Source organism: Tursiops truncatus, chromosome 7, assembly GCF_011762595.2.
Source record: "Tursiops truncatus isolate mTurTru1 chromosome 7, mTurTru1.mat.Y, whole genome shotgun sequence".
Classification (NCBI taxonomy): Eukaryota; Metazoa; Chordata; class Mammalia; order Artiodactyla; family Delphinidae; genus Tursiops; species Tursiops truncatus.
Window position 1 is genome coordinate 56,735,421 of NC_047040.1, and position 27,514 is coordinate 56,762,934.

Consider the following 27,514-nt stretch of genomic DNA (forward strand, 5'->3'; position numbering starts at 1 on the left):
GAGAGCCAAACTGGAGCCTCCTTTTAGCCCGGGAAGGTACTTATTTTCCTTTCAAAAAATAATGTCCACCCCGCTGCAGCCTGAATCCAGCCTTAGGCTTCCCAATTCTCACAACATATGATGGCCAAATTGGGAGTGTTAGGTATGGGGGAGGGAGAAAATGGTAGAACTGCTAAGCCTTACACAGTTTAACCTTCACACATCAGGCACATTACAGAAAATAATAAATTGTTTATATTGGATGTTAGCTTTTAGAAGACCTAATGAAGAATGCTTCTGTGGAGGCGCCAAACAGGAGGGAGATTTCGCTACACCTTTTATTATTTCAAATATAGATCAATGAATTACATCAAAACTACAGGCAACAATTAGTATAAATAATACTTTAATCAGTGGCAGCAGAACATTGGTCAATTCTATTAAAAAAGCATCTTGTGTGAACAGACACCATGGGGCTGACTTGACAATGTCATCGCCCAACAAAAGGCTGCAATGGACAAAGTGAGATGGGAGTCTGAGGAGCAATGTCCTCGCCAAACACTTCACTCCCCCCAGTCACGACCCCAACATACCATTGAAAAAACTCAAAACAAACACTTCTGGCTCATATTTGGGGGAACAAACTGGAAACAAATAAAAGCAAATGGGCACTGAGGCTTCCTACATCTAGGTTTCTCCAGAGTACGTTCCCAGATGGAAACTCATTTCCTTCCCTGCCCTAGGTGACTGGGGGGCCCTGCTTCTTCCCTGCCCCACTCCTGTGGGCCCAAATGGACGCTGGGGTCCGATTGGGACCTCAGGGTTGAGGGCCGCCCTCTGGGCCATCCAGGCTCCATTAACATTTCAAAAGACAATCCCTAGAAGAGGAGAAGGAGAAGTGAGACTTATAAACAAACAAGTTGTTTCTCTGATTAAGTTACTTTCCAAAGTAGTGGGGCTATTTTTAAGAAGAACCTTGGGTTTTCTTCATCAAAACATGCCTCTTGGCTTTCCTCTGGGGCAGGGGTGAAGGCAGTTAAGTAGTTTGGCATTTGGTCTGAAGCTGGAGTGAGTAACCTGAACTTCTGGGAAGGGGGAAATCTATACAATAATCTTTGCAATACATATGTAGTTGGATGTTGTGAAAATATATACTACCCCCTCCCAAGGAGAAGGTTCAATGTATTCACAGACTCGGGTTTTAGGAAAGAATCTGAGCAACTTTCCAACTTGCCTAAGGATAGCGGCCCTTTTCAAATCCTACATCCAAAGACTGCTCTCCATGTTCGAGGGGGAAAAAAAGAAGAGAAGGGTAGTTAGAGTCCAAAAGGTTAAGGGTTTAGAGGTCAGTCCTCCTGGCTGAAATACAGCTAATCGAATAGAAAATTTGTCCTCTGGATGAACCTGATTCTGTAATTTAGCCGAACTTCAGTAAAATACCTTTTCAGCTTCTCAACGTGAGGGCATCAGAAAAAAGACGTCTTGACTATGTATGAACTCTGTGCTTTTTGTCATAGAAACAATGATGCGAATAATGCAGGAATATCCATCTTTAATATCCCGACGTGGCGATATTCAAGTATTGCCATGTGCAAGTCTGAGAGCCAGGCTCACCCCAAGGAGGAACAAAGAGCTGTCCCTAGGGTCTAATACAAAAGAGCAAGGCTTGGAAGACACTTTAGAGAAGTGGAATTTCAGCCTAGGGACTCCAGTGAATACCTGCCCTCAGCTCTCAGGAGACACAGAACCAAAGAACATGCCTGTAGAGAAAGTCTTTTTCCCCCTACACTTAAATATATTTTAAAAATTACCTCTGAAATCTTCTAAAGTGTTCTCAAGCACTGAAAAAATAGCCCCAATTCTGAATCTCCTTTTCAAGCTCACCCCCTCTCCCTCCCCACTTTTGTGACTTTTCGGTAGCTACAACCAGGGGTTTCTTTTTGGAGCCCGAGGCTTTGCGGTTTAAATTTCTGAAGCCTTGTTTCATTTGAGTCTATGAACTCTGGCCATTACCTTTGACTCTTTCCCTTATCCTTAAGGGTCAACATTTTAGAAAAGTGAGCTTTGAACCCTTCCCAGGCAAGGCATAAGAAAAATGACTAAAGAACATCTCTCCTGTTGTTTGAGAGCGATTGTTTTTAAACCACTATTCTCAAGGCAAGGGAGAGGAGAGGGCCTGAAAACTTTTATACTTTCACAAATTCTGCTAATTAATGGGTTGAGGAAAACTTCCTTAGATTTCTTTTTTAAAAAATTAAAACTTAGGGAAAAAACCCTAAGACCAACTTTTGTGGACTTCTAGATTCAATTAGTTTTTCTTTCATTTTTTACAGCAAGACTTCCTCACCTTCCCACTTTCTCCCCAATGCACATTCCCTCTTTCATATAGGCAGGCCATACACCAATGCTTATAAAATACTGCTATATGGGGTATTTGGGGACATTTGGAATCCAGTTGGAACAGAAAATTCAGTCATTATCTAATGACCCAGAACACAGAGGTTTTGTTTTCTTTCCCCAGAAGGAAAATGTTGGACCATTTGTTTCTTTCTTTTTTCCCTTTCCTTTAATCACCCAGAACTGGTTGTAAGCACAAGTGCTGAGAAAAGCACATGTGGAAATATATTTTCAGGAACTCAACTTTGAGTGGATCCTTTGCTTCCCTCTAGAAGGGTTAAGGGCCCCCTACACACATTTCCGGGGAGTGGGGAGGGGGTGGAGTTCAAAATGCCGGTTACAGCCAGAAGTAAGTCCACGCATCTCTTGATTCTGCTCCCTGAAACCCAGCCCCTTTCACCATGGTAAGTTTTTTGGCAATAAGATGTCAGTTATTTCTGCACCCCAATTCCCCAACAAATAAATACTTAAGCAAATATAATCTAAACATACAACAACCCGTTTGCACTTCCTTCTTAGACTCATTTCTTTGGGCATGGGGCCACTGGGAGCAAAAAAAATTTTTTTTTCACACTGGAAATTATACAGACAACCCAGAAAGTTCAGAAATCCTGGCCCAGCCCTCCTGCTTCCACTGAAAGCACCTAGCGCAAGGGTGGCCAGCCTTCTGATTCAACACGCCCACATTATGAAACCACAAAGATCCCTGGAGGGGTGGGGGGGGCGGGGAGGATGTTCAAATTCACACTGGGATAAAGCATCCAACCTTCATTTGCAAATTCAAAATCCAACAGCGGAGATTTTCAGGAGTTTAATGACTCGCCAAGGTTTTATGTTCCCAGTAGCTCCTGCCATTTGATAATATACTTAGAGAGAGAATCCCACCCCCCCGACCCCCATCCCCGCTCCAGGGAGGGGGCTACCCTCGGGCAGGGTGCTAACCTAGTCCGAGGTTAGGCCTGCCTGTCCCAGGTCCACCCTACAGTACCTTAGAGCCCAGGGAGGTGACAGCAGGCCCGGCCTGCCCCCACAGCTTCGGCTCAGCCGGGAGCTCAGGGAGGGATGGGCCCAGGGTCCCCACTTCTATAAGGTCGTCAGGTCCGTGTGGTGGTCCTTGGCCAGCGGCTGCAAATGCTGGCCAGGGGCAGCTGAGGAGGAGCAAGAGGAGGAGGAGGATGAAGACGACGACGACGAGGACCTGCCTTTCGTGTTGGGCAGCTTGTGATCTTTTTTCCACTTCATCCTCCGGTTCTGGAACCAGATCTTGATCTGGCGCTCGGAAAGACACAGGGTGTGAGCGATTTCAATCCGACGGCGCCGCGTCAGATACCTGTTAAAATGAAATTCCTTTTCCAGTTCTAGGACTTGCTGCCGGGTGTAGGCCGTCCGGGACCTCTTGGGCTCCCCGCCGGTGTAGTTGGGGTTCACTGCGAGACAAGCAGACCGCACAGTCAGGTCAGCGCCCGGCCTCGGATTAGGCCACAGCCGCTCACTTCCTGGCGCGCCCCGAGGCCCGGGCCCTCCCGGCGCGCTCCTGGCCCACTCCCTGCCTCTCGCCCGCCCTCCCAGGCGCACACGCTCACTCCCACCCAACCCCTCGGACCCACCTGCTCTCCTGGGCTCTCGGGCGGGGATCCCCAAACGTGCCCCATCTCCCCAGCCCACCTCCCGCTCCAGCATTCCCAGGCATTTTGGAAATCCCCTCTTCCACCGCGTTCCCTCCGCTCTGAAAATGGAGTCCTCCCCCACCCCACCCCCATCTCCACCCCCTTTTGCGCCCAGAGCCAAGCAGCCAGCCACATGGTCCCGGCCTGCTCCCTCGGCTATAAAAATTTATGGAGAGAGTAATTGCGGCGCCCATTGAAGCCCCACACGCCCCCACCCACTCGCACCCCCTCGCGGGGCCCAGGCCGCCGGGCTGGGGTGGAGACTGAGAGGTCCTGGGCCCGTGCCTTACCGGAATTCACGTGCACCTTCTTCATCCACGGGTAGACCACGGCCGGCTGCTTGAGGGCCGTCCCAGGGGGCGGCTGCTTGGGGCCGCCCGGCTGGCTGCAGGCCCGGGAGCCGGGCAGGGGCGGGGGCGCGGGGCACGGCTCTCCCGGGGCACCGTAGTGGCCGCTGGGGCCGCCGGGTTCTTGCCCGTGACCCCGCGTGGGCAGTGCCGAGCCAGGCCCGGGGCCGCCGCCTCCGAAGGTCTGCTCACCGAAGTCGGGCCGTGGGTAGAGCCCCGGGGGCTGGAAGTCGGCCCCCTGCGCGCCGCCGCCGTAGTAGTCAGCGCCCTGCTCGCCTAGGTAGCCACCCTGCAAATATTCCTCGCACGGAGGAAACTTGGGGTCCACATACTTGGAGTTCACCATATACGAACTCATGGCCATTAATTTCAGAAGGTAGAAAATACTAATTTTTCTCGTGTTGTCTTTTTTTCTCCTTCCATAGGGCCCTCCTACTTGCTGTCAACTGAATAAAGTTGGCGGCCATGTGACCAGACCAGCCAATAGCGAGGGAGTGAGTTTATCACCGGGTTGGTGAGCATCTCATAATTTTCACAAATTTAACTAAATAACATACGTGTAATCAAGTGACTTGCCGTGGCACATTTGAGGGCCCCCGCCAGATGTTAAAGTAGTTCTAATCCCAGCATCCTCATTCCCCACAGGTAACCCCAGCTTTTGTCTGCCACTGACTTTGCTAACCTCCAGTGCCCCCGCCACTCACCCCGCCTGTAATCAGCCCCCCAAAATGGGCACAGTTCAAGCGGGAATGAATCCTCATATCTGTCAGGGTGCATGGCATCAAAAAGTGGGCGGAAGAGGTGGCTTCTGAGTTGGGCAGAGAACCCCAGGCAGGCAGGACTCCCGCCCGCCCAGCCTGCGGAGCGGGGACTCTGCCATACAAAGGCCGAATCCCGGCTTTGTCTTCATCAGGGTCACCCAAAAGTTACTACAATCTGGCTGGCCTGAATCAAATTAGGCAATGAGTAACTGCCAAGCTTTCTTCGAGGCCGGGCTGTTTCCAGCCAAATCTTGGCCCTTGCTGGTATGGCAAGAAGCCCCCGTGCTGCTCTAGCCAGGGCAGCTGAAGGGTAGCCCAGGAAGGTGGTGAGGGCACCCCCAGCTCACCCAAATGGACCCCAAAGGACCCTAAACTCCTTCTGCCCAGCTCACCTTCTTCTCACATGGCAGTAACGGCCAATGAGGCCCTTCATTGAGCACCCTCCAACTTTATGCCCCTGGAGGGCAGACCTGGGGCTGGGGTGACCTGGACTCCCACCTTGCTCCCCAGTGCCCCCAAACCTAACCCTCTGGCCCTGCATTCACGCAACCAATTAGGGTTTTACACAGGGGGCCCTGTTTAAAGGTGAGGAGCTTCTCCAGGAAAAGGCTGCTCTATGTCACCAGGCTCAGACGATCCACCTGGAGTCCAAGGTAATAAAACAGAAAGAGGCGACTGACCCGCCGGCTGCCTCTGGCCTCCAGTTCTAATTCTGGCTATTGCGGAGAAATGTGAAGTTTTTGCATCGACCATATATTCCCCTAGAATCGAATCTGTGACTACGTGGATACCACACAAATTCGGTTCTACAGGGTATATATAGACAACGTTACTACCTCCGGGTTCCACCCAGAGCGAGTACCCAGACCGTTGCCAGCCCCCGCCTCTTCCTCGGAGCCGCCACCAGCCCAACGCGGCCACCCTGCCTTTCAGAGATGGTTCAGGTAGCCTGAAGCGCCTGGTGGCAATTTGCAGCAACGAGTTCCCCATCCTTGTACCAGGGCCGGGGTTACCAAGCAGCCAAGGAGTCAGGACAGTCTTCTTAAGAAAGAAAGAAAAGAAGAAAAATAATCCATCCCAGAAATGGCGGCTTTATTACCCCCCTCTCCGGATCCACATAACCCCCACTCCCTTAGCAAGTGGTATTTTCCAGAAAGGAGCAAATGCCCTCAATGGCAGAAGAAAAAGAGGCAAGAGGGAATATCCTCTGCTCATTCTTCTGCCCACTGTCAGGGCAAGCCAGGTTGGCTGACAAAGCTAGTTCTCCAAGAAGTCGCGCATTTACCTTCCAGGGCCCTGAGCCCGGCTGGCCTCTCCGTCCGGCTGCTGCTGCAGACCCCGAGGCAGGCGCCGCTTGCAGGCACCGAGCTGCCCTGGGCTGGGGCCGGCGCACTAATGGTGAAGGGCAGGGCAAGGGGTCACTCGAAATCATTTACAAACATATCACAAAGTTTCATTATTTTTGCTTTGCCGACAGCAGCACACAAGAGTACAAAAGTTCACGAGTTGTGCCCGCCCCAGCGCAGTCCAGGGCTCACCCCTCGCTTCAGGGCACCAAGAGCACTCAGGGCCCGAATGGGTTTCAGAGGCAGAGGGATGCCCGGGCTTGGGTGGGGCTTTTGGATCCCTGACTGTAGGCTAGAGGTGTTTAAATTTTTTTGATTGTTTTGATTTTACCCTCATGATTCAAAAATTATTTTCAAGCCCCAACCTGGGCCTGGTGCGGTGGAGCCCCCCTCTGCCTGGCAAAATTGGCTGGCTTCTCCTACTCTGCACTGTGCACACTCCCTGCTCACTCCCCTACCGCCATCCTCTGGGTCCAGTGCTTTGGCTATTTTGTAGGGATATCCTGGGTGCCAATTCTAACAAGAGCTCTGAGGCTGCCCCACACCCAGCCCCCTTGTCCCAGGGGGGCTCCCCCCAACTTCCTCTAATGCCAAGAGCTCCCACACACCTGCCTTCCTGGGGACCTTGGGCCTAGGCTTTATCCAGACAAATTGGAGGAGGCTGCTGGGACAGGTGGGGAACCAGGTGAGGGTACATACACATTTTCATATTTGTTAGACGCTGTGACCTGCATTTCACCTTATTGCTCAACTTGTTCAGACAGGTCAAAGCCAATGAGTTATTGATGAACAAAAGCGTTAAATATTCACCTCCCGCCCAACTGCCCATACAAATGCTTTTGATGTCTCCGGCTTTTTGTGCTGTGTTCAGCTACAGGGTGCTGATCGTGGGTTTGCAAGCAAGGAGCATCCACAGAGATAAGCACCCAGAGCCAGGGCAGCTTCAGGAAGAAGGCAAGACCAGGAGTTCCTGGGGACACCGGATTTTCCAGCCTGGAGCCCTGAGCCCTGTTTCACTTGAGACAGCCTGATTCATAGAGGTGAACTATGTACTGGGCGGAACCTCCACTCCTGGGGGGTTGGCACAGCCCCCAGCGAGTCGATTAGGCTGCCCAGCCTGGAGGGCAGAAACCTGGCCCAGAGCCAAGCCTTAGCTTCCCGGACCCTAGAGAGAGGATGTCTTACCAGGGAGGGAGGGTGCCTGGTTCCTAACATCTTCGCACATTCCATCTCCTATGAAAATAAAATCAGCTCCGTTTTGCATGAGGGAGGGGCCCCTGGTCTTTCCTTGATTCTCTCCCCACTACCATCATCTTAATGAGAGAGCCTTCCTGGAGACTTCACAGGCCTCCTCAGAAATGTACCTGTCTTCTGCGGCATATGCAACTCAGAAAGATCCAAACTTCCAAGCCCAAGACCCCAAGAATCTCTGCCCCCCCGCACCCCTCCCCCGCCACGTCTGCCTGCAACGCTAGCGGCTCAGGCGCAGAAATTCTCAAATTGCAGTTATAGAGAAGCAGAGGTGGACTAGAAGGGCCGTATCCCTCCCTCCTCGCTCGGCCGCAGTTCCCCAACCCAGGGCCTAAACCGCCGCGGCTGGGGCTGGGGCCTAGGGAGGGGGGAGGAGGGACTTCCACGTAAAGCTCAGAATTCGCAGCCCTTCCCGGAAGCCGGCCAACCCCACACACCCGCAGCCACAGAGGGTTGCGGGTTTTTTGTTTGTTTGTTTGTTTTCTTTTTACAAAAAACTAGAGAAGGTTGGGCCAGGCTGAACCGGGTTGAGCTGGGTTGGGCGGCAAAGGGGGATCGCGCTGCCTGGGTGTTCAGCAGGTTGATTCGAGCAGAAAGCGATGCTCGCCGCGACTTGTTAATAGGGCGGGCTGCTAATTAGCTGCAAGCTCTTCACAGACGCGTTCGCTGCGGCGGAGCTGCACCTGTGCGAGCTGGGGAGGTCTGGGAAGGCCGGGAAAGTCCAGGGAGGTCCAAGGAGACAAGGGCGAGAGGCCGCGGCCCGTTCCCTTACTTTAGGTGACTGTAAACCAGGCCCCAGAAAATTTTTCCAAGAGTCCAACTTAGATCCTCCACCTCCAGCTCGAGCTCCCCTCTCACAGTAAGGCCTGGGGAGGCAGGACTGCTCTTCCACCCGCCCACTCCTCTGGCGCGGCCCTTCGCCCCTACCACCCCAGTTATCAATACCGCCCCTTCTCGATTCGGAAGAAACGGGAAGGTACTTACAGCGGCGGTTTCTCACGGTCCCGAACCTGTTGCAATGAAAACGGGGGTCACTTAAATTCCACAGGATAATAAAGATAGATGATACACAGAAAAATGACAAGGCCCTGACACCCCGCCAATACCCAGACCTCCCTCCTGCTTCGGATGCCCGCCCCCAGGAACTGCGCCAAGTTCTCCGCGCGCGGAGCGGGAGACTGCAGTGCTCAAGGGCAGACCCACGAGGTAGGAGAGTATGGCCCCCATCACCTCCCCCACTCTATGCACCCCTTGAGCAAAACCTTACTTTTTGCTTGGCCCGACTCAGGCTGTCTGTAACAGGGTTTCCCCCGTGGGAAAACGGGAAGCGAGGAGAAAACGGGCCTTTGTGTGTTTTCTTCTGCACAATCGGCGGGGTGGGCGCAGGTCCACTGGGGAGGGGGTTAGTCGCTGCATCTGTCCCCTGCCCCAGCTCCCCGTCTGTCTCGCGCTAGGAGCAACTCAGACCCCTTTTCCAATTTCAGATTGGTTTCAAATTCCCCAGCTCCAACCAGCGCTCCCCTAAAACTGTCTTTTCCTTCCCAAAGAAGTACCAGACAAGGCTAGGACTTGCCTTCCCACTTCTGCTCTAATTCAAAACAAAGAGCAATTTCCAAGGGAAATGAGGACCCAAATGATAATCAAGGAAGAGGAAAACCGATGGGTTTAAAGGTAAATGGCAATGCTTTAGACTCTTATCCAGCTCTATGGATATGACATCATTTCGTCAGCATTTTTTCTGGAGGACCCACAAAGTAATCTTACAAAGCAGTGATCCTCACAGGGGCTGGTGTCCAGCTTTAAGTTTTCAGTCTCCTCTAGTTTTATTCTGGGATGGCAGTCCTCTCTGAGAAATCACAAAGGCAAAGCCATCTCCATCCTTATCCTTTCTCTCTGTCCACCTAGACTACCCGTTTGATTCCACTTCAGAAGCAGATGCCCCATTATGAGGAGGAGAGAGACAGAATGTCCCTCTTGTGAGGTGGGAGCCCTCAATTCCTAACTTTCTATGTCTAGAAGGGAGAGGAGAAAACCAGGATTTCCATCCTATTTCTTGATCTAGGTTTAAGCTAAAATTAAAATTAACTTCCAGGGGACTTCTCCCCACACCAGGTGGAAAAGATGGGGCAGAGAAATCCCCCACCCCTGGAGTTGTCCTGGAAAAAGTAATAAGTGACTTACTGGTTTTCTCTCCTAGTGGGCAGGGGAGCTGGGAGCAGACCTGTCTCCTGCGCCCGGCGCTAGCTGGAGCCTCTCACTTTTCTATTGCTGCTTCAGGAACCAAGCATCTGCACTTGTATGCTCTTAACCTAATTTATGGTGGGAATTATATTTTGGCTTGTCAACTCTCAAGCCATAAAACAAAGTTTATTGGGATCACGTGTTCGTAAATAGCCACTCAGGTTCCATCTCTGGCAGAACCATAAATAACCTTCCGCTTTAAACTTTTATTCACTAAATAAAGGTTCACTGCAACTGTTCCCTCACATTTAAATAGTTCCAAATATCTAGGATGCAAGGGGGGAGTCATATTCATATCAATACCCCAGGCTTTTCAAATAGCATCTTTTCAGGGATGTCTATTGAAACTGCGAGATAGTGCTATTTGGAAAAGGCTGGTTGATGGGCATGTCTTATGATTCTTTGGCTGCATCCGCTGTGAGTACCATCCACTCCTTTATTTCAATCATTTTTTAGCTTTGGATGTGGTAAATAAAGAGGAAAGCCAAAGGCCACTTCTTACTTGCTTATACCAGAAGTTATTTGAGATTTTGTTTTCGCTTCGATAAGAAAAGGGTGGTTGGGGAGATGCTGGGTGGGCTTGGGGGTGGGGGGGCAGCTGGAGTTAACACTTGGCTCTGTATTGTTGCGAATGAGCTCAGCGAAAGTTGAAGGTAGCCACATGCCTAGGGGTTTCTATAATTTGCTTAGATCTGGAAGGGAAGCCTTTGCAAGTGACCAAACTGCTTAAAACAGCAAGACTTGGGGTTTGGTAAAGTGAGAAAGTGGAGAATAGCCCCATCGGCGGCATCTTTGGCGACTGAAACTCTAAAGAAGGTTATAAAACAATAAAAACAGCCCTGGTGTGAAGGGGACAGGGTGTGAGGAAGTAAATGAGGCTCTCAAGGAACCCAAGCCCAGGAAGTCAGATGTCCCCAGTCCCACAGTGTCCCAACCACAGGGCTTAGGGGTCCAAACCTGGGTGGGATTCTCTCTCTCCCCCACCCTTACCCTTCCACCAGCACCAGAGGGAGAGCCTAAGAGAGGGGGAGGCAGCGGGCTCTCCTGCTGTGAAAGCCAAGAGAAGGAGCTTGGGCCCGAGCACTGATCCATGGGGTAGAATGTGCCACGCTATGCCTGAGGTAGGCGCGGGTGGGGAAGACACCCCCCGCTCCCACCAAGGGCTGTGAGTGAAAAGAGAATTGACACCCAACATCCTTCCATAGCCTGGCAGAGTTGCTACCAAACAGTGTGAAAACGTATGATTTTTACTATTCCGATTAAAAGAATGGGTGTTCTGTGTAGCTTTGTAGAGCACATATACGTCTATGATTTCTAAATCAAATTCAGTTGTAAAAGTTCTCATCAGCAAACCCATTAAGCCCTTGAAAGAGACTCCTTTCCACAAAAATCTCTTTGCATCCTAATTTCCACCCATTCTCTGTGCATTTCTAAACCCATTTCTTGATTTCACTTTCACTGGCTAGAAAGCAGGGGGCTATTAGCCCAGACTGTATGGCATCTACTTCTTCCCTCCCCATGCCATTAGCCACTTAGAAGTACCTTTTTCTTTTACAGTTGGTATCATCTGTTTTTAAAATATGAGTAAAGATCAATCCTTTAAAAAAAACGTTTTCTGACTCTATTAGCACTAGGTGAGCAGCTTCAAAACAAGCCCCCCTTAATCCACTGTAAAAAATAACAAAAGTTTGAGGGGCTGGGAAAAGCCTTCTTTATTTTTCCTTAAGTTAATAAAAGAGGATGAATCAAAGGACCTATGACATTCTAGGCAATTGTTATGAGCTTTTTATGGGGGAGGGGCCATGTAAAGAGAAGACCAGGCTGAGAGAATGGTGTTTGAAACAATGTCTGACACCTACTCAGGGCTCAGTAGATATTTTTTGAATGAATGGTGATAAAGGATGGTAACTAGGACTTGCCTGCAGTATTCACAGTGGCTTTCGTAAGAATAAAACTATATAGCCTACTCTGTACATTTAGATACTAACAGCAAAGTAACTAGCTATGCGTAAGGGAAAAGGAGAAAAGAAAGGAAGACACTGAGGCAGACAACTTCAATTACTTTCTAGTCTTAGGACAGCCAGGCGACATGATTAAAGGAGAAAGTGTCTACCTCCCTCCAATCTTCCTTGGCCCCTGCCCTCAATGCTGGGCTTCTGTAGATGAATGACAGAGTGCAGATGGGGAAGAGCAAACTCTGTCTAGTAAGAAGGCTAAGCACCAGGGAGAACAGAAGACTACTTTGGGCCAATTTGTTGGGGTTTTTCCAAGGACTTTCAATGGTGGTGGTAACAGTCCTGAAGAAGAGGTCGGGGAGAAGAGGTGGGGTGGGGGCCTTCTTAAAAACCTGTAAGGAATTTGGTTTCTGGGTAAATTGAGACTCTAGACACTGTCCTTCCTCACTGGGCTGGAAAAACCCAGTCCTGGGAATTTCTGCTCAGAGAGCTTCCATGAGCTAGGGTTCCCTGAAGGAACCCAGATGCCAGAGCCGCTCCCAGGAAGAAGGAGAGACTGAAGGGGCCCCAAGAGGCATCAGCTGCACTCCAAATGTATTGAGGTCCACTCTCTGCCCACCCTAAGGGCCCTTGCTATGTGGCCCAGGAAAGAATATCCTGACCTTGACTTTCAAGAGGCCTCTTGCCCAGAAGTGGTACTGAAGTGGTACTGAACTCTTCCCTTAAACTGTCTGCACAACCAGGATAGGGGATGGAACTTTGGATGAACTCCCTAGGCTGGGGGCAGATAAAGAAAGACTGCCAGGCCTGGCACTTAGGGACACAGGCTGGCAGTAGAGCCAGAAAAGGGCTGAACAGGGAGTCCCAAGCAGGAGAGAAATATAATTCCATATTCCTGGCATTATATCCCATCACTGAAAGAGGACCACTTCTCCTGCTACCCCCGCCCCTCCCCCCCTAAATGGAGTCTGCTCATTGGAGCTCTGCCTTGGTGTCCTCTGGGAAGGAAAGGTGACCCCAGAGGGAACCACTCTAACAGTGAGATGTGCCATCCAAAAGAACAGGCTCTCGGGCAGGATCTCTGACGGCAGGGCCAGAGATTGGATAAGGCTCCAGCAGTCCCAAGAAAAGCAGGATCTGGGGGGTCACCTAAGTCCTTTGAGAACCAAGAATAGAGGGTAGATGGCACAGGAGATGGAGGTGGCTGGGTGGCTACAGCACTGCCCGGTTTCATGGGCCAAACTCTGCCCAACATGGTTGATAGCAGAAGAGACTAGGTGGGTTTGGACAGAAAATCTGACCCAGGTGGACTCCTGGTTAAGCCAAGAGAAGCAGCTTGACCAAGGGCTGCGGAGGCCCTCTTACAAAAAGTCTACAGTCAGAAGTCATGGAGGCCAGGACTAAGGCGTAGAACCTGGTTGCAGGGTGTGTGTGTGTGTGCATGCATATGTGTGGGTTATAGCCTGAAATAGTATACATATAATTATTTTTAAAAGATATAAATAATCTAAAAAATTGGAAGGGCTGATGGAGATTTGGGGGGCATAGGCCTCTTTAAGACACACCTTGACATCACTGTGGCCCAAGTTTGGAGCTGTGGCTCAGCCACGGTCCTGGAGCCCAGATCTTGGAACACAAGCAGATTAAGGGGGAGTTGGGCACTCCTTGCCTCCTTTGCTGTTGCTCACTGGCCTTTTGCTTTCCCACCCTGTCCCAGCTTTCAAGAGACTGAAAAGAGGGTACTTGCCCTGGGGCTGTAAAAGAGGATGCTTGGCCTAGTGGGTGCGACTGATGGGTGGTGGTGGAGAAGGTGACTCCAGAAGGTGGAAAGTAGGGCCTGCTCTGTGGTAAGGCCTGAGCCTTCTGTAGGAGTCACAGATGTGCCTGTGTGGGTGTGAAGCCTCCCTTACCTGACATCTGCCCACTGAGGAGCCAGGGGCACTTTCCTCCTAGGTTTGGCCCTGAAGTCTACCTGTAGGCAGGGGCCAGACACTGAGACCCAAGGGAGTGGGGCCTATGAGGCCCACTACAGCAAAAGGGAAAGTCCCAGATCCATGTTCTCCTGTGACCAAACCTCATCCTGTCTTCTCTGTACAATTCAAGGATTAGGTGAGTGAACCAGTCTCTTTCAGCTCTAAAAGTCTAGGCCTGATTACTGAACAGAAAAAGGATAGTGATGATAAGAACTCCTATTGAATGCTTGCTATTCAATATGTGGTCGAAACAGGTACTGAATGTTTGGCTTGTGCAAAAAAAAAAAAAACTTTTAAGTGCTTAATCGGTGAGTTAATGTATGTAAAGTAGTTAGAATAGTGCTGGGCATATAGTAGTGCTACGTAAGTAAAAATCCTCATAACAACATTTGACGGTATTCTTATTATCCCTACTTTCTAAATGAGGAAACAAGCCCAGAGAATTTGCCCTACTTGCCTAAAGTCACACAGCAGGTAAGTGATAAAGATTTGAAAGAAGGCAGGTCTGTACCCAGAACCTACTCGCCTCTTTGAAAAAAATCTCCAAGTTAGCAAGGGATCAATGTCTCCTTCCCTATATGGGAGCAACTACTCAGCTTATGGGGTAGTGACATTAGAAAACCTAATTAAGGAGGGAGCCCCCAAACCTAGGGGAATGGCTGTTGCTGAATGGTAGAGAGAACTTGGCCTCTGGAGACCAAAGAACCAGGAGATACCCTTGGCCAGTTCTCAAACATAAGCGTACATCCTGCCATGGTGGAGAGTGTTTACAAACTGCAGGTTCTGGACATTCTGATTCAGTAAGTATGGCATGAAACACAGGAACCTGCATTATAAACAAGAGGTTTGAATGCAGGCCTTCATTAAGAATCACTGACCTAAAGTAGGGAAAAGAGGGAGGCAAAAGACTGTGCTGCCAGGAGGCAACGACGAACAGTGGGCTTGGATCTGAGCCAGTCGTTTAAGTTGGGTGTCACAGCTGATGCAATACCCCATGGAGCCCACCAAAGGCCTGAAATGGGCGCAATGGGGGAAGAAGAGTGTGTGGGTGGTGTGGAAAAGGGGAGAGAGGAGCACCTGCGTTGTTCTCAAGCCGCACAGTCAGTGGGATTCACCCGGGATCTCAGAACCTCGAGAGAGGCCCGAGGGAGTCCCACCCCAGGACGCAGGCCTTGTTCTAGGTGAGCCAGGGCGAGGCCCGTCAGCTTGAGGGAGGAGGGGCTGAACGCTCGGCTTTTCAAGGCTGCCGGTTCTAGGTACCAGGAATTACGGGAAAGGAAAGTGGCAAGAACAGCAGCCCAAATGAGGGGGCTGGTTGGGATTGGGCGCAGCTTGCCCCACCACCGGACCCGAACTCTTTCTGCTCTTAGGAGCCCAGCGCGCGAAAATCGCGCCCCCTCCGGGAAGGCAGAGGAACTGAGGTGGCCCGCCACCCCCGAACCTGCCTTCTGGCTCCCGGGACTCTGGGCTGCCTCTGCTCGGGAAGCCGCCCCTGAGTGTAGGCGCAGCACCGCCAACTCTCCTCGCAGGCGGAAAACACTCTCCTAGCAGGCGGAGGCGGGGGCAGAGGCGGAGGGGCGGGGTCACGTGTCCTCCCCTCCCCCAGCCCGCTGGCGCCCGGGACATCTCCCGCGCCTCCGTAGCCCACAGGACGCTTGTCCTACAGCGCCTCCTCCTGGACAAGGCGCCAGACAACAGAGCAGGGGGACTGCGCCAGCCCCGGAAACCCGAGGCCCGGGCTTCTTCGCGCGGGCGGAGGTCTTCCCGCGCCGGAGGCTGCGAGCTGGTCCTCCCGTCCCCTGGGGCGGTCGGAAGGAGTTGAGAGGGCTCTGAGGCCGCCTCCCCCCGCAGCACCGACAACAAGCTCGCGGCCCAGGAGCGTGCATCTTCCATTAATTAGGCGAGTCCGGGCGGAAAAGCCCTCCAGTTTGTCCGTTTATTTATTTATTGTTTGACCGCTCTCTGCTGAGCCAGTGGTCCCCACAGAGCCCTCGAACGTGCTGCGCTGGCGTAACAAGATCTGGGAATGGTCCGGCTGAAGGATTGGCCTGAAGTTTGGCGGTTTGAACAGGCGCCAAGAGGAAAGGCCTTTTCGCAAAGCAGAAACACCAGGCTGAAGAAAATCTATACACTTCCCCAAGGATCAGATATATATATATACACACACACACACATACACATATATATATACATCTTCTTTTAAGGTGTTAAATGTATGTGTGAGTGCTTATTTTAACACCTTGAAAGAAGACTTGGTTTCCTTTTGGCCACTAGCTCGCATTTGCAGACTGTTTCTAAAGTACAGATTTAAATTGGGGTGGGGTGGTGAGTCAAGATGATTGAAAATAACGTAGTCAAGGGCAAGATGTTTGACTATATTTAGAATGAAGGCTGGAATAAAGGAAAGATGAGTGGCGAATCCTGAGGGAGGAGTTGGAGAGATCGGGTTATATCTTCCTGCTCTGAGTCCACTCGCCCCCTCCCCCCTTCCGTGCTTTGCTGGTTGGATCCCCAGGCTGGGCTATTTCATTGCACATGCGCCGGACGCTGGGCAAGCGGGCAAGGCAGGCGCTTCGGGGCACTGAGCTGTACGGTAGCTGTGCGCAGTGCTGGGCGGTGTGAGGCACCACGCACTGCTTCTGCGCCTACCTGCAGAAGCGCTTGGACGCCCCATCTTATAGAGGCAGGAAACATACTTTTTCAGGAAAACCTGTGTTAAAAGCCTCAAACGTCCTTCCTGATCTGCAAGCCCTGTTGCGCCAAACCAGCAAAATCGCCATGTTGCCGGTGAACCCTCTCAAGGTTTTCGTTTGGATCAGCAGTTTCACATCTAGTGCACGCCTTCTCCCAAGTCGTTAATCAAGGCGGGGTGGGGGAGAACCACCTTACGTTCAGAGAGCACAACTTCTCCCTCAGTCTGCACAACTATGAAGTCTAAGGGACCAGTTCCTAGAAAGAGGGTATCTATTCACACCAATTCCGGAAAAGTGGCCCTAAATTGGACTTAAATAGGAATTCCGAGTTCTTGGTGGCTTCTCCCCAGCTTCCGGTGCCCCCGCGTGCCCTGTCCGGCGGCCGCACTGCGGCAAGGCCGTAAATACCTCTAACAGCTGCCTGCCAGTCCAGAGTGAAATACTGTCTTTGTTCCTTCCCCTGCTTCTCGAGCTCGGAAAACAGAATTCTGGCGAAATATATTTATTTGGAGGAGCATCTGACAGGAAAATACGTTTGGTTTTCAGCCCTGGTGCTTGACCACATTTATAACAACGAGCTTTTCTCTGGTCCTCCCGGAGAGCGCAAGCCCAGCTCACTGCCTGACCTTAGACACTAAGGCCCGGACGTGCCACCGGCTCCCTGATGTACAAAGGGATAGAGGTTCGGCCCAAGGACGCTGAGAGTTACACTCTCCCACTTGTGAGGTCCTAGGGTCCAAGTGGTTTTTTTTTAGTTTCGTTTAATTTTTTAAAAATTGGGTTAACTGGGACAGTGGGGGCATTTCTGGCAGTGGCAAAAGCGTTAACTAGTTCCTCTTGGACTAAATGGCCTGCGTTCAAATGTGATTTGCAGATTATTTATTCCCTTAGATGCAATTGACCATTTAAGGTCTTAATGCAATTGACCATTTAAACTCTTAATGCTACCACGGGACTTACAAAGAGCCCCCTAGTCCTCCATATCTGCCCATGACGTCACCCTCTGCTGCGTAATCGGACCTGCAGCCCGCCCAGGTTCTCAGTCACTTGGGCGCGCTCAGCCATCGAACCCAGGGAAAGGCGACTGAAGCTCTGAACACAAGGGCTTGGCCATTATGGCCACAACTCATCCCCACCCCCACCGAGCTTTCAGGCAACCTAGGGGCTCCTTAGGCTCTGGAGTTGCCAGGGGAGGGCCTTGTGAGCCCCTGACCAGGGCCCTGATTTTCAGTAGGTAATGCTGTAAACCAATATGAAAGAATGATCTCAGCAGTACCGTAATAGAGAAGTATTTACAGAATACAGACGTTCCAGATTTAAAAATCACTGAGTTTCTAATTTGTTAGTGATCATAGCGATCCACAACAATTCTGCTAGACGTCAACTGACCACTAATCGTGGCCCTCCATTTTGAAACTCGCATGATTCCGTCGTTAATTAGTAAAAATACCTTTCTACAAAGATGTCATTTATTGTTCTGAAATGCTTTTACGGCCAACACGGTTACACTGGAAGATTTGGGAGAACATTAAAATGTTAGGGTTTTCCTCTGGGTGGTTGAAAAAACGATACTCCGCCGCGCGCAGGTCAACCTCATGCGCAATGCGGCAGATTGTCCCAAAGGTTTTAACATTTCACAACGTGTCCACGAGAGAATAGGCAATAGGATTTGAGAACTGCATCCTCAAGTGCCGTTCAAAATCCGTGGGAGAAAATAGCATTTTTTTCTGCAAATAATTTTCTTTCGACTCATAGATATTTTGGTCCAGTAATTTTGAAGTAGAGTTGGAAATGTTGCTATATAATATTTATTCGTAGGCAACACACACACACACACCACGACAGTACATTTAGAGAGCAAAATATCCACTCTTTTCCCAATCCGGCAAATAAGAAACACACGCGATGTCTGAACTTAGACATGCTTCGAATTTCTGAAATGTCTCTTGGTTTTTCCCCAAGACCTGCACCAGATCTTCTGATACTACTACCTCTCAAAACATGCATCCATTTTGTGGCATAGAATAATACAAATGCACCTGACAGATTATTAGATGTGTGAGGAACCTTTCTTGAATTGTTACAAAAATTATCTAAGAACTAGAGAAGCAGTTAATATTTAAAATTCCATCTCATATACAAGGCCCAATAAACCATCAACCCTAGAAATTAGCATCACTCGTCAAAGCCTAGGTTAACAAACCAAGCACATCCTGGATACACAGAATCCACCCCACCCCCAAGCTCCAACCCTCAAAACACACCTGTTAGCCTCCCAGGTACCTCTGACCACAGACAAACCGCAAAACACTGCTCTATACTACAGAGTGCCTTTAGTGACCCCCAGCAAAGCTGACACATCCAGGAAGCATCTGCACACTCTTCCCAGGGTGGGGATCGAGGGGCTCTCCATCTATGCCGCTATCCACCTCCCATAATCTCCAGAGGAAATAGGGCTTCCCTTCGACTTCTGAGCTCAGCTGGACCCCACCCAGGGCCCCAGGGGACGCCCGCTCAGAGATGGAGTGATCTGGGGCAGGGGGCGCAGGCAGCCACTCCCAGGTCCCGGGGAAGGGGAGGGGGTCGGGCAGGGATCTCCGAGCTGCCCAAACGGGTGGGCGCCTCGAGCTTCTCAGTGGCAGCGCTGGGGGCGCGGGGAGGGGACGGCTCTTACCGGAGGTGCCGAGCTGGAGGCGGCGGTCGGCCGGGGCGGCTGCTGTAATCCACTAGGCGCTGCCGGGCTACGCGCGCTCTGCGCGGCAGGGACCCGCTCATGTTAGAGAAGGAGCCGCGTCGGAACCGCGCGGCTCGGTCACCCAGAGCAGGCCGGCTGCTCCCTGCGGGCGGTGTCGGCGCCGGCCGGGGCCTCGGCGCCCCGGATTCCTTCCGGGCTCTCCCGCCTGCCGGGCTCCCCACCGGCTCCGGGGGCGGCAGCGGCGCGACCGGGGCGAAGGAGCGGCGGGGCCAAGTTGGGCGCCGGGCGGGAGCCGAGACCGCCGCGGACCCCGCAATCCCGCAGCCGGCGACTGGAGCCCACCTCTGCGGAGACAAAGGTTAGAAAAAGAGGGGGTGAGGCTCTAGGAAGGCAGAATGTGGGGGGAAATTCGCCTGGGAAATCAGGGAAAAGGCCGTGAAGGCGAGCGGAGCCTGCACATGACCAGCCGCAGCCAATGACGACCGCAAATAGGTCATAAAAAGGTCTATTACCAAGTTGTAAATTTTCTTCAAACAAAAAGGAATTTACTGCAATTCCTTGCGGATTTTGCACATACAGCTCGCAAGCGCCATGTTTTTCCTCTCTTTCTCTCTCGTCTTCCCTCTTCTGTTTTTCTCCTCTCCTTCCTCCCCCTCCTCCTCCTCCTCCTCTTCCTCCCTCCCTCCCTCCCTCCTCTCCTCTTTCTTCCTCTAAGTCCCTCTCCACTGCTCTCTCTGCCTTTCTTGCCTTCACGGTTCCTTTTTCTAGGAATTCTTTTCTTTTTATTTTTTTTTGGTGGTTTGGCTTGAGACCTCTGCTCATTGGGCGCTGTGTTACAGGGAGAATGAGTGCGGTGTGCTGCCCCCCGCGCTCACTTGGGGAGGTGATCCTGGCGGTCACCCCTCCAACTCTCCCCTCACTTGGTTTCCCCTCCCCTTACCTCACCAAAAGGCCGCTCTGAAAGAGGAGACAAGCACTTTCGGTTTTTGCCCCTCTCATCTCCAGGCAAGCCAGCCCGTCTGACCTTGCGCAGAAAACCTGGGCTCTGCAGGCCAAGAAAATGTGCTCTCCCCACACCGACCCTCTCCTACATAAATTGGGGTCCCTCCCATTTCTTCCAGTTTCTGCGGTAGAATTGCCAACCAGCTCAAAGGCTGGACATGGTTTTATGTACTTGTCAACTTCTCCAAAATAATAGTTTGAACCCCCAATGCCTATTCTTTTTCTCAGCAGAAACATCTTCCTGAACAGTCCTGGGTTAGAGGAAAGGCAATATTTTTGGATTCCCTCTGAAACCCCTTGTTTAAGTCTCCCCTAAGTGCAATTCTCATTTATATGGAATTAATTGTAGCCCCTCTTCCCTTGCCCCCCAAATGTTTGTCCGCTGAAAAGCCTGGTCAATGCAACATTGAAGAGGAGAGGGGCTCCATTTGTTTAGGAAAAAAGCAACTCCCCAGTTTCAGGCTTGAAAAAAAATAGTCCTTCTTCTTCAAAGGCAGGAGTCACATTCCCTTTGCACTTCTCATGGAAGCTGCCCCAGTGAACCCCAGATGAAAGTAAATGTCCTTGGCTGGCTCCCCTCATCATTAATGCATGGGCATGGCCATCAGGCTTTAGAACCTGCCTGTTAAGAGGTAACCTCTCACCCCCCATCCTTTCAAGGACACTGTCTTTGGATTTCTAGTAATACGTTTATAAACATTTGCATTGGATGTCTATTTGAAAGTTCTCTATTAACATCCTCACACCCAGTAAGTACCTAAGTGGACGTGGACTTAAGCAGGAAGCACGCAGCACCCTCTGGAGCAGGCCATTTGTATCCCTTGAAAAAGCTCCGATGACCTTGGATGTTTTTGATTAAAGTACTTCTGTTGCCACGTGTCAGCAAAAGTCATATTCTTTCTAGAAAAAGTCAGTGGGCTCCAACTTTTCTGGAGGTAACCATAGCAGCAGCCAGGGTCCATTAAAATGTTTTCTCTCTTCCCCTGTTCACCACCAGATGCTCGAGGATTCAGCAAACACTGGGGAAGCAGAGGACAGAGGTTTGGTCGTGAAATAGCAACACCTTCTGCACTGAAGAATAATTAAACAATATTTTTAATTATACAGGAAAATCAAGCACGTTGTTGGACCCTCCCAAGCTAGAGCACTTTACACTGGTCTGTATGTGTGGAACTGAACAGAGCTTGTTCAATTCTGAAATATTCTGAGAAATTACTTCAATTGTCAATTTTCCTCTACCCAAATAAAGGCAGAGCTTTATGACCCTCCTTTTCGGCTGAGGGAAGGAGGGCTGGGAAAAGACTCCGCATTTTTTAAAAAGAAGCCATATTTGCACTTCTCCCCACTGTGCAGCCTGTAAGCCATGTGCTGGGCTTTGTGGAATCTCACAAAATGGGAGCCCCTGAACTGACTTTTCTCTAGGAACCATTGAGACCCACACCCTCTTTTGTGTGTTTCTGGTCCACACAAACAGAGAACCTAAATCACTTCGGACTCTTGGTTTTTTCATCCAGTGTTAACATTGGAGGGTCCGATCTTTCTGTCAACGGTTTACAAACCTCTCTAAGCAGACTCTATAAGCAGTCCAGAGCACCAGAGTGTCGGCTGTTTGCAAAGGGTTCTCTGAAGGTTTATGCAAATTGCTGCAGCAAAAATGTTGGTTTGCTTATTGCGGCAAACCCTCGGATGTTTTCAGGTTTGAGCCAATTAGAAGGGCATCTCCTGCACTCGTCATTGCGAGTTGTCTGCATGAAACACTGTGATGGGGGTTTCTAGCCACTGGAAGAAAGAAGGTGGTGAGTGTGTGTGATTTGTAATTCCACAAGCTCTTTATTTGGAGACAAATCTATGCTTTTCCTAGCTACAAAAGGAAGCATATATACCTACATTTATTACCAACACTTTCTACACATGACTAATCTACGTATATGTACAAATACACCAAATATATACCAAAAATACCAAATTTGTAAATGTACAAATACGCTCAAATGTACTAATTATGCAACAGCCTTTTTCCGTACATGAGCTATGAGTTTATCATGGGTTAGGGGGCCGATGAGGCCAGAAGGTACAACACTTTCAGAGGAGCACAAAGTGGAGAGGAAATAAGAACATTTTTACCTCCCTTCCTTCACTGATTTCCACATATATCCATGCACCAGGTCCCACACCATACAGAGAGTCTTGCCCATATCGATGGCTCTAAGAATGATTTGGGGGGAGCATTGTTGTGTAGGAGAGAGCGAATTTTGCTAATAGAGGAGTCCCTTAAATGGAGGGCAGCTGGAGCTCAGCCAGCACCAGTCTCTAGCCAGCTTACTCCCACCCTCTCCCCAGCCAGGCTGTTCCCTAGCCATGCTTTCAGGCACTTGGTATACTTGCTCTAAACCAGTCAACAGCAGAGTCTCAGGCAACACACAGAGCAAAATGTTTCCAAATGCAGCATGCACGTTTGCAGCTGTCTCCTCTCGTGCAACACCCTTGATTTAAAATTGTCTTTCCTGGCTCAGGTCAGCGAATGCCACAGCCATGGCCTCTTCCCTGGATAGAAAGCCAGGTGGTGCTTCGCCTCTTGCCGAACCAGTGCCAACATCTCCCTGGTCCTTGAAACAGCAGGCAGACAGCTCACCAACGCCTGAGGGGGTGATACAGGCCTAAAACTATAGGATTCCAGTTTCTTAACTGTGCAATAAAAGCCACTCTGGATATTAAAATGTACCTCTTTAAAAATACACAGGCATCTAGAAAAAGAAGAGAATTCTTCAATGCCTACCTGATAAAGGTGCTTTTCCTTTTGGGGGGAGAAATGTTAGTTTACTTGAATTTCTCCTCTTCCCTCCCGCCCCTCTTCCCCCTCCTCTTCCCTCATAAAATGGCAGCTGTAGGAGCAGCCTCAAATAGAAAATGGGTATCTTGTTAATAACAGATCCCAAACCCCAGCATCAGCGCCAGCTCAGTGGAATAAGCTGTGGTGTAACCTGGACTCCGGATTGTTCCCCACTGGACCTATGACTCCAGTCCTTTGCGAAGTTCAAAGCTTTCCAAGTATCTTATCAAGGTTATTTAGAGCAAGATGAAGCTGGGATAGCCTGGCCAGCTCTCTCTGGAATGAAAGAGAGGCCCCCCTCCTTGCACTGATTTATTTATTTTTACAGCAAGGGTGCACATACCCCCCCCCTTTTAAAAAATCAAGTAGACGCTTTAGCAGGATGTTGCCTTCACGTGAGCCCAGGCGATTGTTCCTGACTCAGGAAAAGGGTTATTGACGGCGCTCAAAGACACTAGCTCTAGAAAAAGATTCATTTCTTTTATTAAAGAGCTAGCTATGTTCTGCAGCGGTTGTTTACACTCGGATTTTTCTGCGTTTGCTCTCAAGGATTGTTTCAAATAGGTGAGGCCAACCTGGAGAACAGCAGAGGACGTACCAACCGACATCTGAGACGTGCACAGCAAGTTGGCTCACAATGGGCGTGCAAACAGAGCGAAGGGAATACAAATAAATATGGCACCTCCTCAAAAAAACGGAATCACAGCGGCGGCCACAGCACAGAGACCTAGCAATTTCAGGCAATACCAAGCACAGTTCAAAACGAAAGCAAGTTCAGAAACAAGAGGCGTTCCACAAGGCGACTTGCCAAAGTAAAAAGTATATGAGTGAAAATGTTATAATTGGCTTTTCAAGTATTCATTCACTCTAGATGATTAAATTGCCATAATTTGTATAAACTATAGAAAAATGATTAAATGTCAACTTTGACATTGTCCTGAAACGTCTGTCACTGGCCCAACATTTTCCCCAAGTTTAAGGAAGCTGCAGAGCCAGGACTACACATTACACTCTTCAGCTAACATGTGCTTTTTGAATATTTGGCCCAGACTTTTTCCCAGAGATATTACATTTACAAAATACTCAAAGAAACCTTTTAGGAGTAAACAAAAGGCACCCGAACCATTCATTATAAAAGTAGAAAGAAAAATATAAATAATACATTTTAATCAAATAATATAAAGTAAATATTCTGCAGGCATAATTTTTTTAAAAAAATTAATAGACTTCTTTTAATTTACTCACCATAAAGAAAAAATTTAAAATGTTCAAGTGCACTTGTTTGATTAATAAAGCATTTTATATTCAATTATTTAGTGCTAAACATTAGGAAGTTTACGTTGTTGAGGCAAAATCACCAGCTCAGCCATTAAAAACTACCATTATAAAAATACAGCTACAAGGTCAGAATCAAATTACTCTTACATAGGACAGCTCAAGGGCTGTTCCTGTACGACACTAGAAACTTTTTTTAAACACCCAAATCCCTCTCAAAGCGCAGAAACCTCAAGAGCAGTGACATGAAGGTAGCTTGAAATACAGGTAAAGTCCTTTCCAACAAAGAAAATAGGTGGTGTTCACCAGCATATGCTGATCATTAGTTTCAATAATCTGCGGTAAAATTTTAAAGGTGGAAGTTAATTTGTTGGGCCTTCGGCTCGGTCTTCCTCCAGCTCTTGGGCTTCCTTTTTGGTTTCCCCATCCTTCACCTCCTGTCGGGAAACCGGGAATTTGTCCTTGTTGTTCTCCTTTTTCCATTTCATTCTCCTGTTCTGGAACCAGATTTTTACCTGTCTCTCGGTGAGGGCCAAGGCGTGGGAAACCTCGATTCTTCTCTTCCTGGTCAGATAAGGGTTAAAAAGGAATTCCTTTTCCAGCTCTAGGGTTTGGAATCGACTGTAGGTTTGTCTTCCTCTTCGTCTACCAGGAGCTGCTGATTAAAACAAACAGAAAAAAAAAGGAAAATAAATGTTTTAAAAATGTAATGGTGCATCTGCAGGTTGCTGAAGGTTTCTGGAACGGGTCTAAGGAGTGAAATATACACAACTCTCCTTAGGTCTGATATATATATAGGATGGGCAGTCAAGAGGGGCAGAGAAAACGTCTTCGCAATCATTCTGTCCCCATCGTCTTTACATGGTTTCCACTTAAAATAAAAAAGTTTATCTTACTTTATAAGAGTCACTGTAAGCTACACAAAAAGGAAAAGGAGAAGGAGAGGAAAAGGGAGTTTTAAAGCTAGAACGTGAGATGAAAGCAGATTTCTCCCCCTCTGCCCGCTTAAAAAAAAAAAAGCATCCCAACCTTGTGGTCTCATCCAGGGAAACATTTGAGAAGGAGACGAGCTCTGATTTAAGTGGTCTGGGTCCTCGCCAATATTACCACTGGACGATTTACAGTCAGGATATTGTACCAGCTCGGCCTCTTGCTGGGTCGTAAAAATCGGCTGTCTCTGTAAGTTATCGTATCCGTAAAACTTCGCGGGCTCCCGGTGACAGGCAATCCCGCCGCAGGGGGGAGGCGGCGGCGGCGGAGGGGGGGCGGCCTGGTAGGCTGCGGCCGGGCTGCCCCCTCCGGGGTGGAAGTACTCCTGGCCGGGACCGGGGCCGCCCCCACCACCGCAAGCCGGCCCGGCAGGCGGCGGCGACGGGTGCGGGTGCGCGTGCGCCTGCGGGGGCGCGTGCGGGAAGCCGGCGGCGCTGTTGCCATAGAGCTGCAAGGCGGCGGCGGCGGCGGCGTGGCGGCCGCCGACCTCTGGCGCGAAGTGACAGTCGTAGTAAGTGGGATTGATGGCCTCGCCCGCCGCCTTGTACTTGGAGTACAGCGGGTTCACGAAGTACGAGCTCATCGGGGCGGCGGCGGCCGGGGGCCGAGGAAGGGCGGCCCCGGGCGGGCGGGCGGCGCGGAGCAGGCAGGGAACGCGCCTCAGCGCGACCGCACTGCCGCGGGGGCCTCTGGGGCGGCTGCTGGCGCCGCTGGGGCCGCCGGGCTACGTTGCTGCTGCCACCCGCCCGCCCTCGCGTCGCCTCTGAGGCCGGGTAGCTGCGGGGCCTCGGCTACTGGGCGCTCATGCTCCGCTCTCGCGCCCGCCGCCTCTACCTCGCGCCGCCTCCCTGGCGGGTCGCGGGGCCTCACCCAGTCCCCGCGTTCCACCGCCCGCCCGGCCTCTCCCGGCGCGCGCCGGCTCGGGCTCAATAAAATCGCCGACGCCCCGGGTGACCTGCCCCGCTGCCTCCACTGTTTCCTCTCAGGCACCAGGCGGCCCTGCAGGAGCGCACCGGACAAGAAAAAAAGTACGCCCGGCCCACGGGGACACTCTTTGGCTTCGGTTTACAAACCCCCGCTCTGGAGGGAAAAGGAAAAAAACACCCTCTGCCCGCCGCCACCTCTCACCTCGCCCCCCCCCGCAGCCCCCTCCCACCGCTCTCGCCGCCGCTGCCGAGGCTGCCACCCCGGTGCGCCCCGGCGAGGCATTTTCGCACCAAGCCACTGCTCAGAGACGGAGCGAGATGGACGCGAGATAACCGCGCGGAGGGATCCGTGAGGAGGCGACACTGTTGCACACGATGGACGCCTCACAGTGGCTGGGAGATGCCTCCGCCGGCCTTAAAGGGGGCCCATAAAGCCGCACTGCCAAGGGCTCGCCGTGCCCCCGGGGGCCGAGGGAATGCGAGCCACGGCCGGCGGGGCGGGGGCGCAGCACAGCCTTACACTTGGCGGGGAGGGAGGCAGGGAGGACACTCCCAGGAGGCTGTGGAGCAAATGACTCCCTCCCCGGTCCCCTGTAGCAGCCCTTCAGAGGCTGGCTGTGGCTTTTGCGCCTTTGGACACGCGGGCGCAGCCCAGGGAGCGAGGGCAAGCCGTGTAGAAGATCCGGACCGAACATTTGCGTTAGGTCCTATCCAAGTAATTTGATTAAAGGCCACAAGGGTGACCCCAATACCTTGCATTATCAAAGCGAATCTAAGCCCTTCTTTTCCAGCCGAGCGGGCCTTGTGGAAATGAGATGTACATTTACCCTTGAAGCACTGCACGCCTGGCTGAGGCTCCCAGGTTAATTGATATTTAATGGAAATCATGCCCATGAATATAGTTTCCATCATTTCACCCTCGATAGACGTCAGTACCAGGCGCAGGGGGGAGGCTGAAGAATGTGGCGGGGCGGGGGGGGGGGAACATTAGCATTGCTGAGGGAGTAAATAGAAAAGCAGACAGAAATGTTCCAAGGCGGGAAGGGAGGACTCACGCTGAGGTGGGTGGTATTTCCTCGGGCGAGACGCACGACTCCCGGGTCTCAGCCCCTGCGCGGAGCGGACCTGGGCAGGCGGTGGCCCCGGGCGGAGCACGGGGGACCGACGCCCGCGAGTCCCCCCAAGG

The 27,514-nt window shown here is 50.9% G+C and overlaps 2 protein-coding genes and 1 long non-coding RNA gene across 7 annotated transcripts; 1 reads left to right on the plus strand and 2 right to left on the minus strand.

The window, feature by feature from the left end:
* Positions 1–300: 300 nt before the first annotated feature.
* Positions 301–19,424, minus strand: HOXD4 (homeobox D4). Of its 4 annotated transcripts, none has more exons than XM_073807540.1 (6): positions 19,285–19,421; positions 8,733–8,758; positions 7,683–7,730; positions 6,437–6,543; positions 4,334–6,189; positions 301–3,803 (listed from the first exon to the last, which is right to left on the minus strand). In XM_073807540.1, exons 5-6 carry the CDS (start codon positions 4,752–4,754, stop codon positions 3,460–3,462), a joined length of 765 nt encoding a protein of 254 aa, XP_073663641.1. In that variant the 5' UTR covers positions 4,755–6,189; positions 6,437–6,543; positions 7,683–7,730; positions 8,733–8,758; positions 19,285–19,421; the 3' UTR covers positions 301–3,459. The 4 variants fall into 4 exon arrangements, with proteins under 4 accessions (XP_073663641.1, XP_073663640.1, XP_073663642.1 ...); XM_073807539.1 differs by having other exon boundaries at positions 4,334–6,192; XM_073807541.1 differs by lacking the exon at positions 7,683–7,730 and having other exon boundaries at positions 4,334–6,192.
* Positions 19,425–19,521: 97 nt separating this feature from the next.
* Positions 19,522–21,567, plus strand: LOC117312968 (uncharacterized). The gene is made up of 2 exons (XR_004527410.2): positions 19,522–19,663; positions 21,305–21,567. It is a non-coding gene; the product is annotated as an uncharacterized lncRNA (long non-coding RNA).
* Positions 21,568–23,603: 2,036 nt separating this feature from the next.
* On the minus strand, positions 23,604–26,408 carry HOXD8 (homeobox D8). Of its 2 annotated transcripts, none has more exons than XM_019923103.3 (2): positions 25,442–26,408; positions 23,604–25,070 (listed from the first exon to the last, which is right to left on the minus strand). In XM_019923103.3, exons 1-2 carry the CDS (start codon positions 25,983–25,985, stop codon positions 24,775–24,777), a joined length of 840 nt encoding a protein of 279 aa, XP_019778662.2. In that variant the 5' UTR covers positions 25,986–26,408; the 3' UTR covers positions 23,604–24,774. The 2 variants fall into 2 exon arrangements, with proteins under 2 accessions (XP_019778662.2, XP_019778663.2); XM_019923104.3 differs by having other exon boundaries at positions 23,604–25,067; positions 25,442–26,395.
* Positions 26,409–27,514: the final 1,106 nt, after the last annotated feature.

Excerpts from the sequence above, each read along its gene's own strand:
- HOXD4 (XM_073807542.1), bottom strand. The coding sequence starts at position 4,754 with ATGGCCATGAGTTCGTATATGGTGAACTCCAAGTATGTGGACCCCAAG. Across the intron at positions 3,804-4,333 it reads GAAGGTGCACGTGAATTCCG|TGAACCCCAACTACACCGGC; the intron begins GTAAGGCACGGG and ends CTTGTCTCGCAG.
- HOXD8 (XM_019923103.3), bottom strand. The coding sequence starts at position 25,985 with ATGAGCTCGTACTTCGTGAACCCGCTGTACTCCAAGTACAAGGCGGCG. Across the intron at positions 25,071-25,441 it reads TCCCTGGATGAGACCACAAG|CAGCTCCTGGTAGACGAAGA; the intron begins GTTGGGATGCTT and ends TGTTTTAATCAG.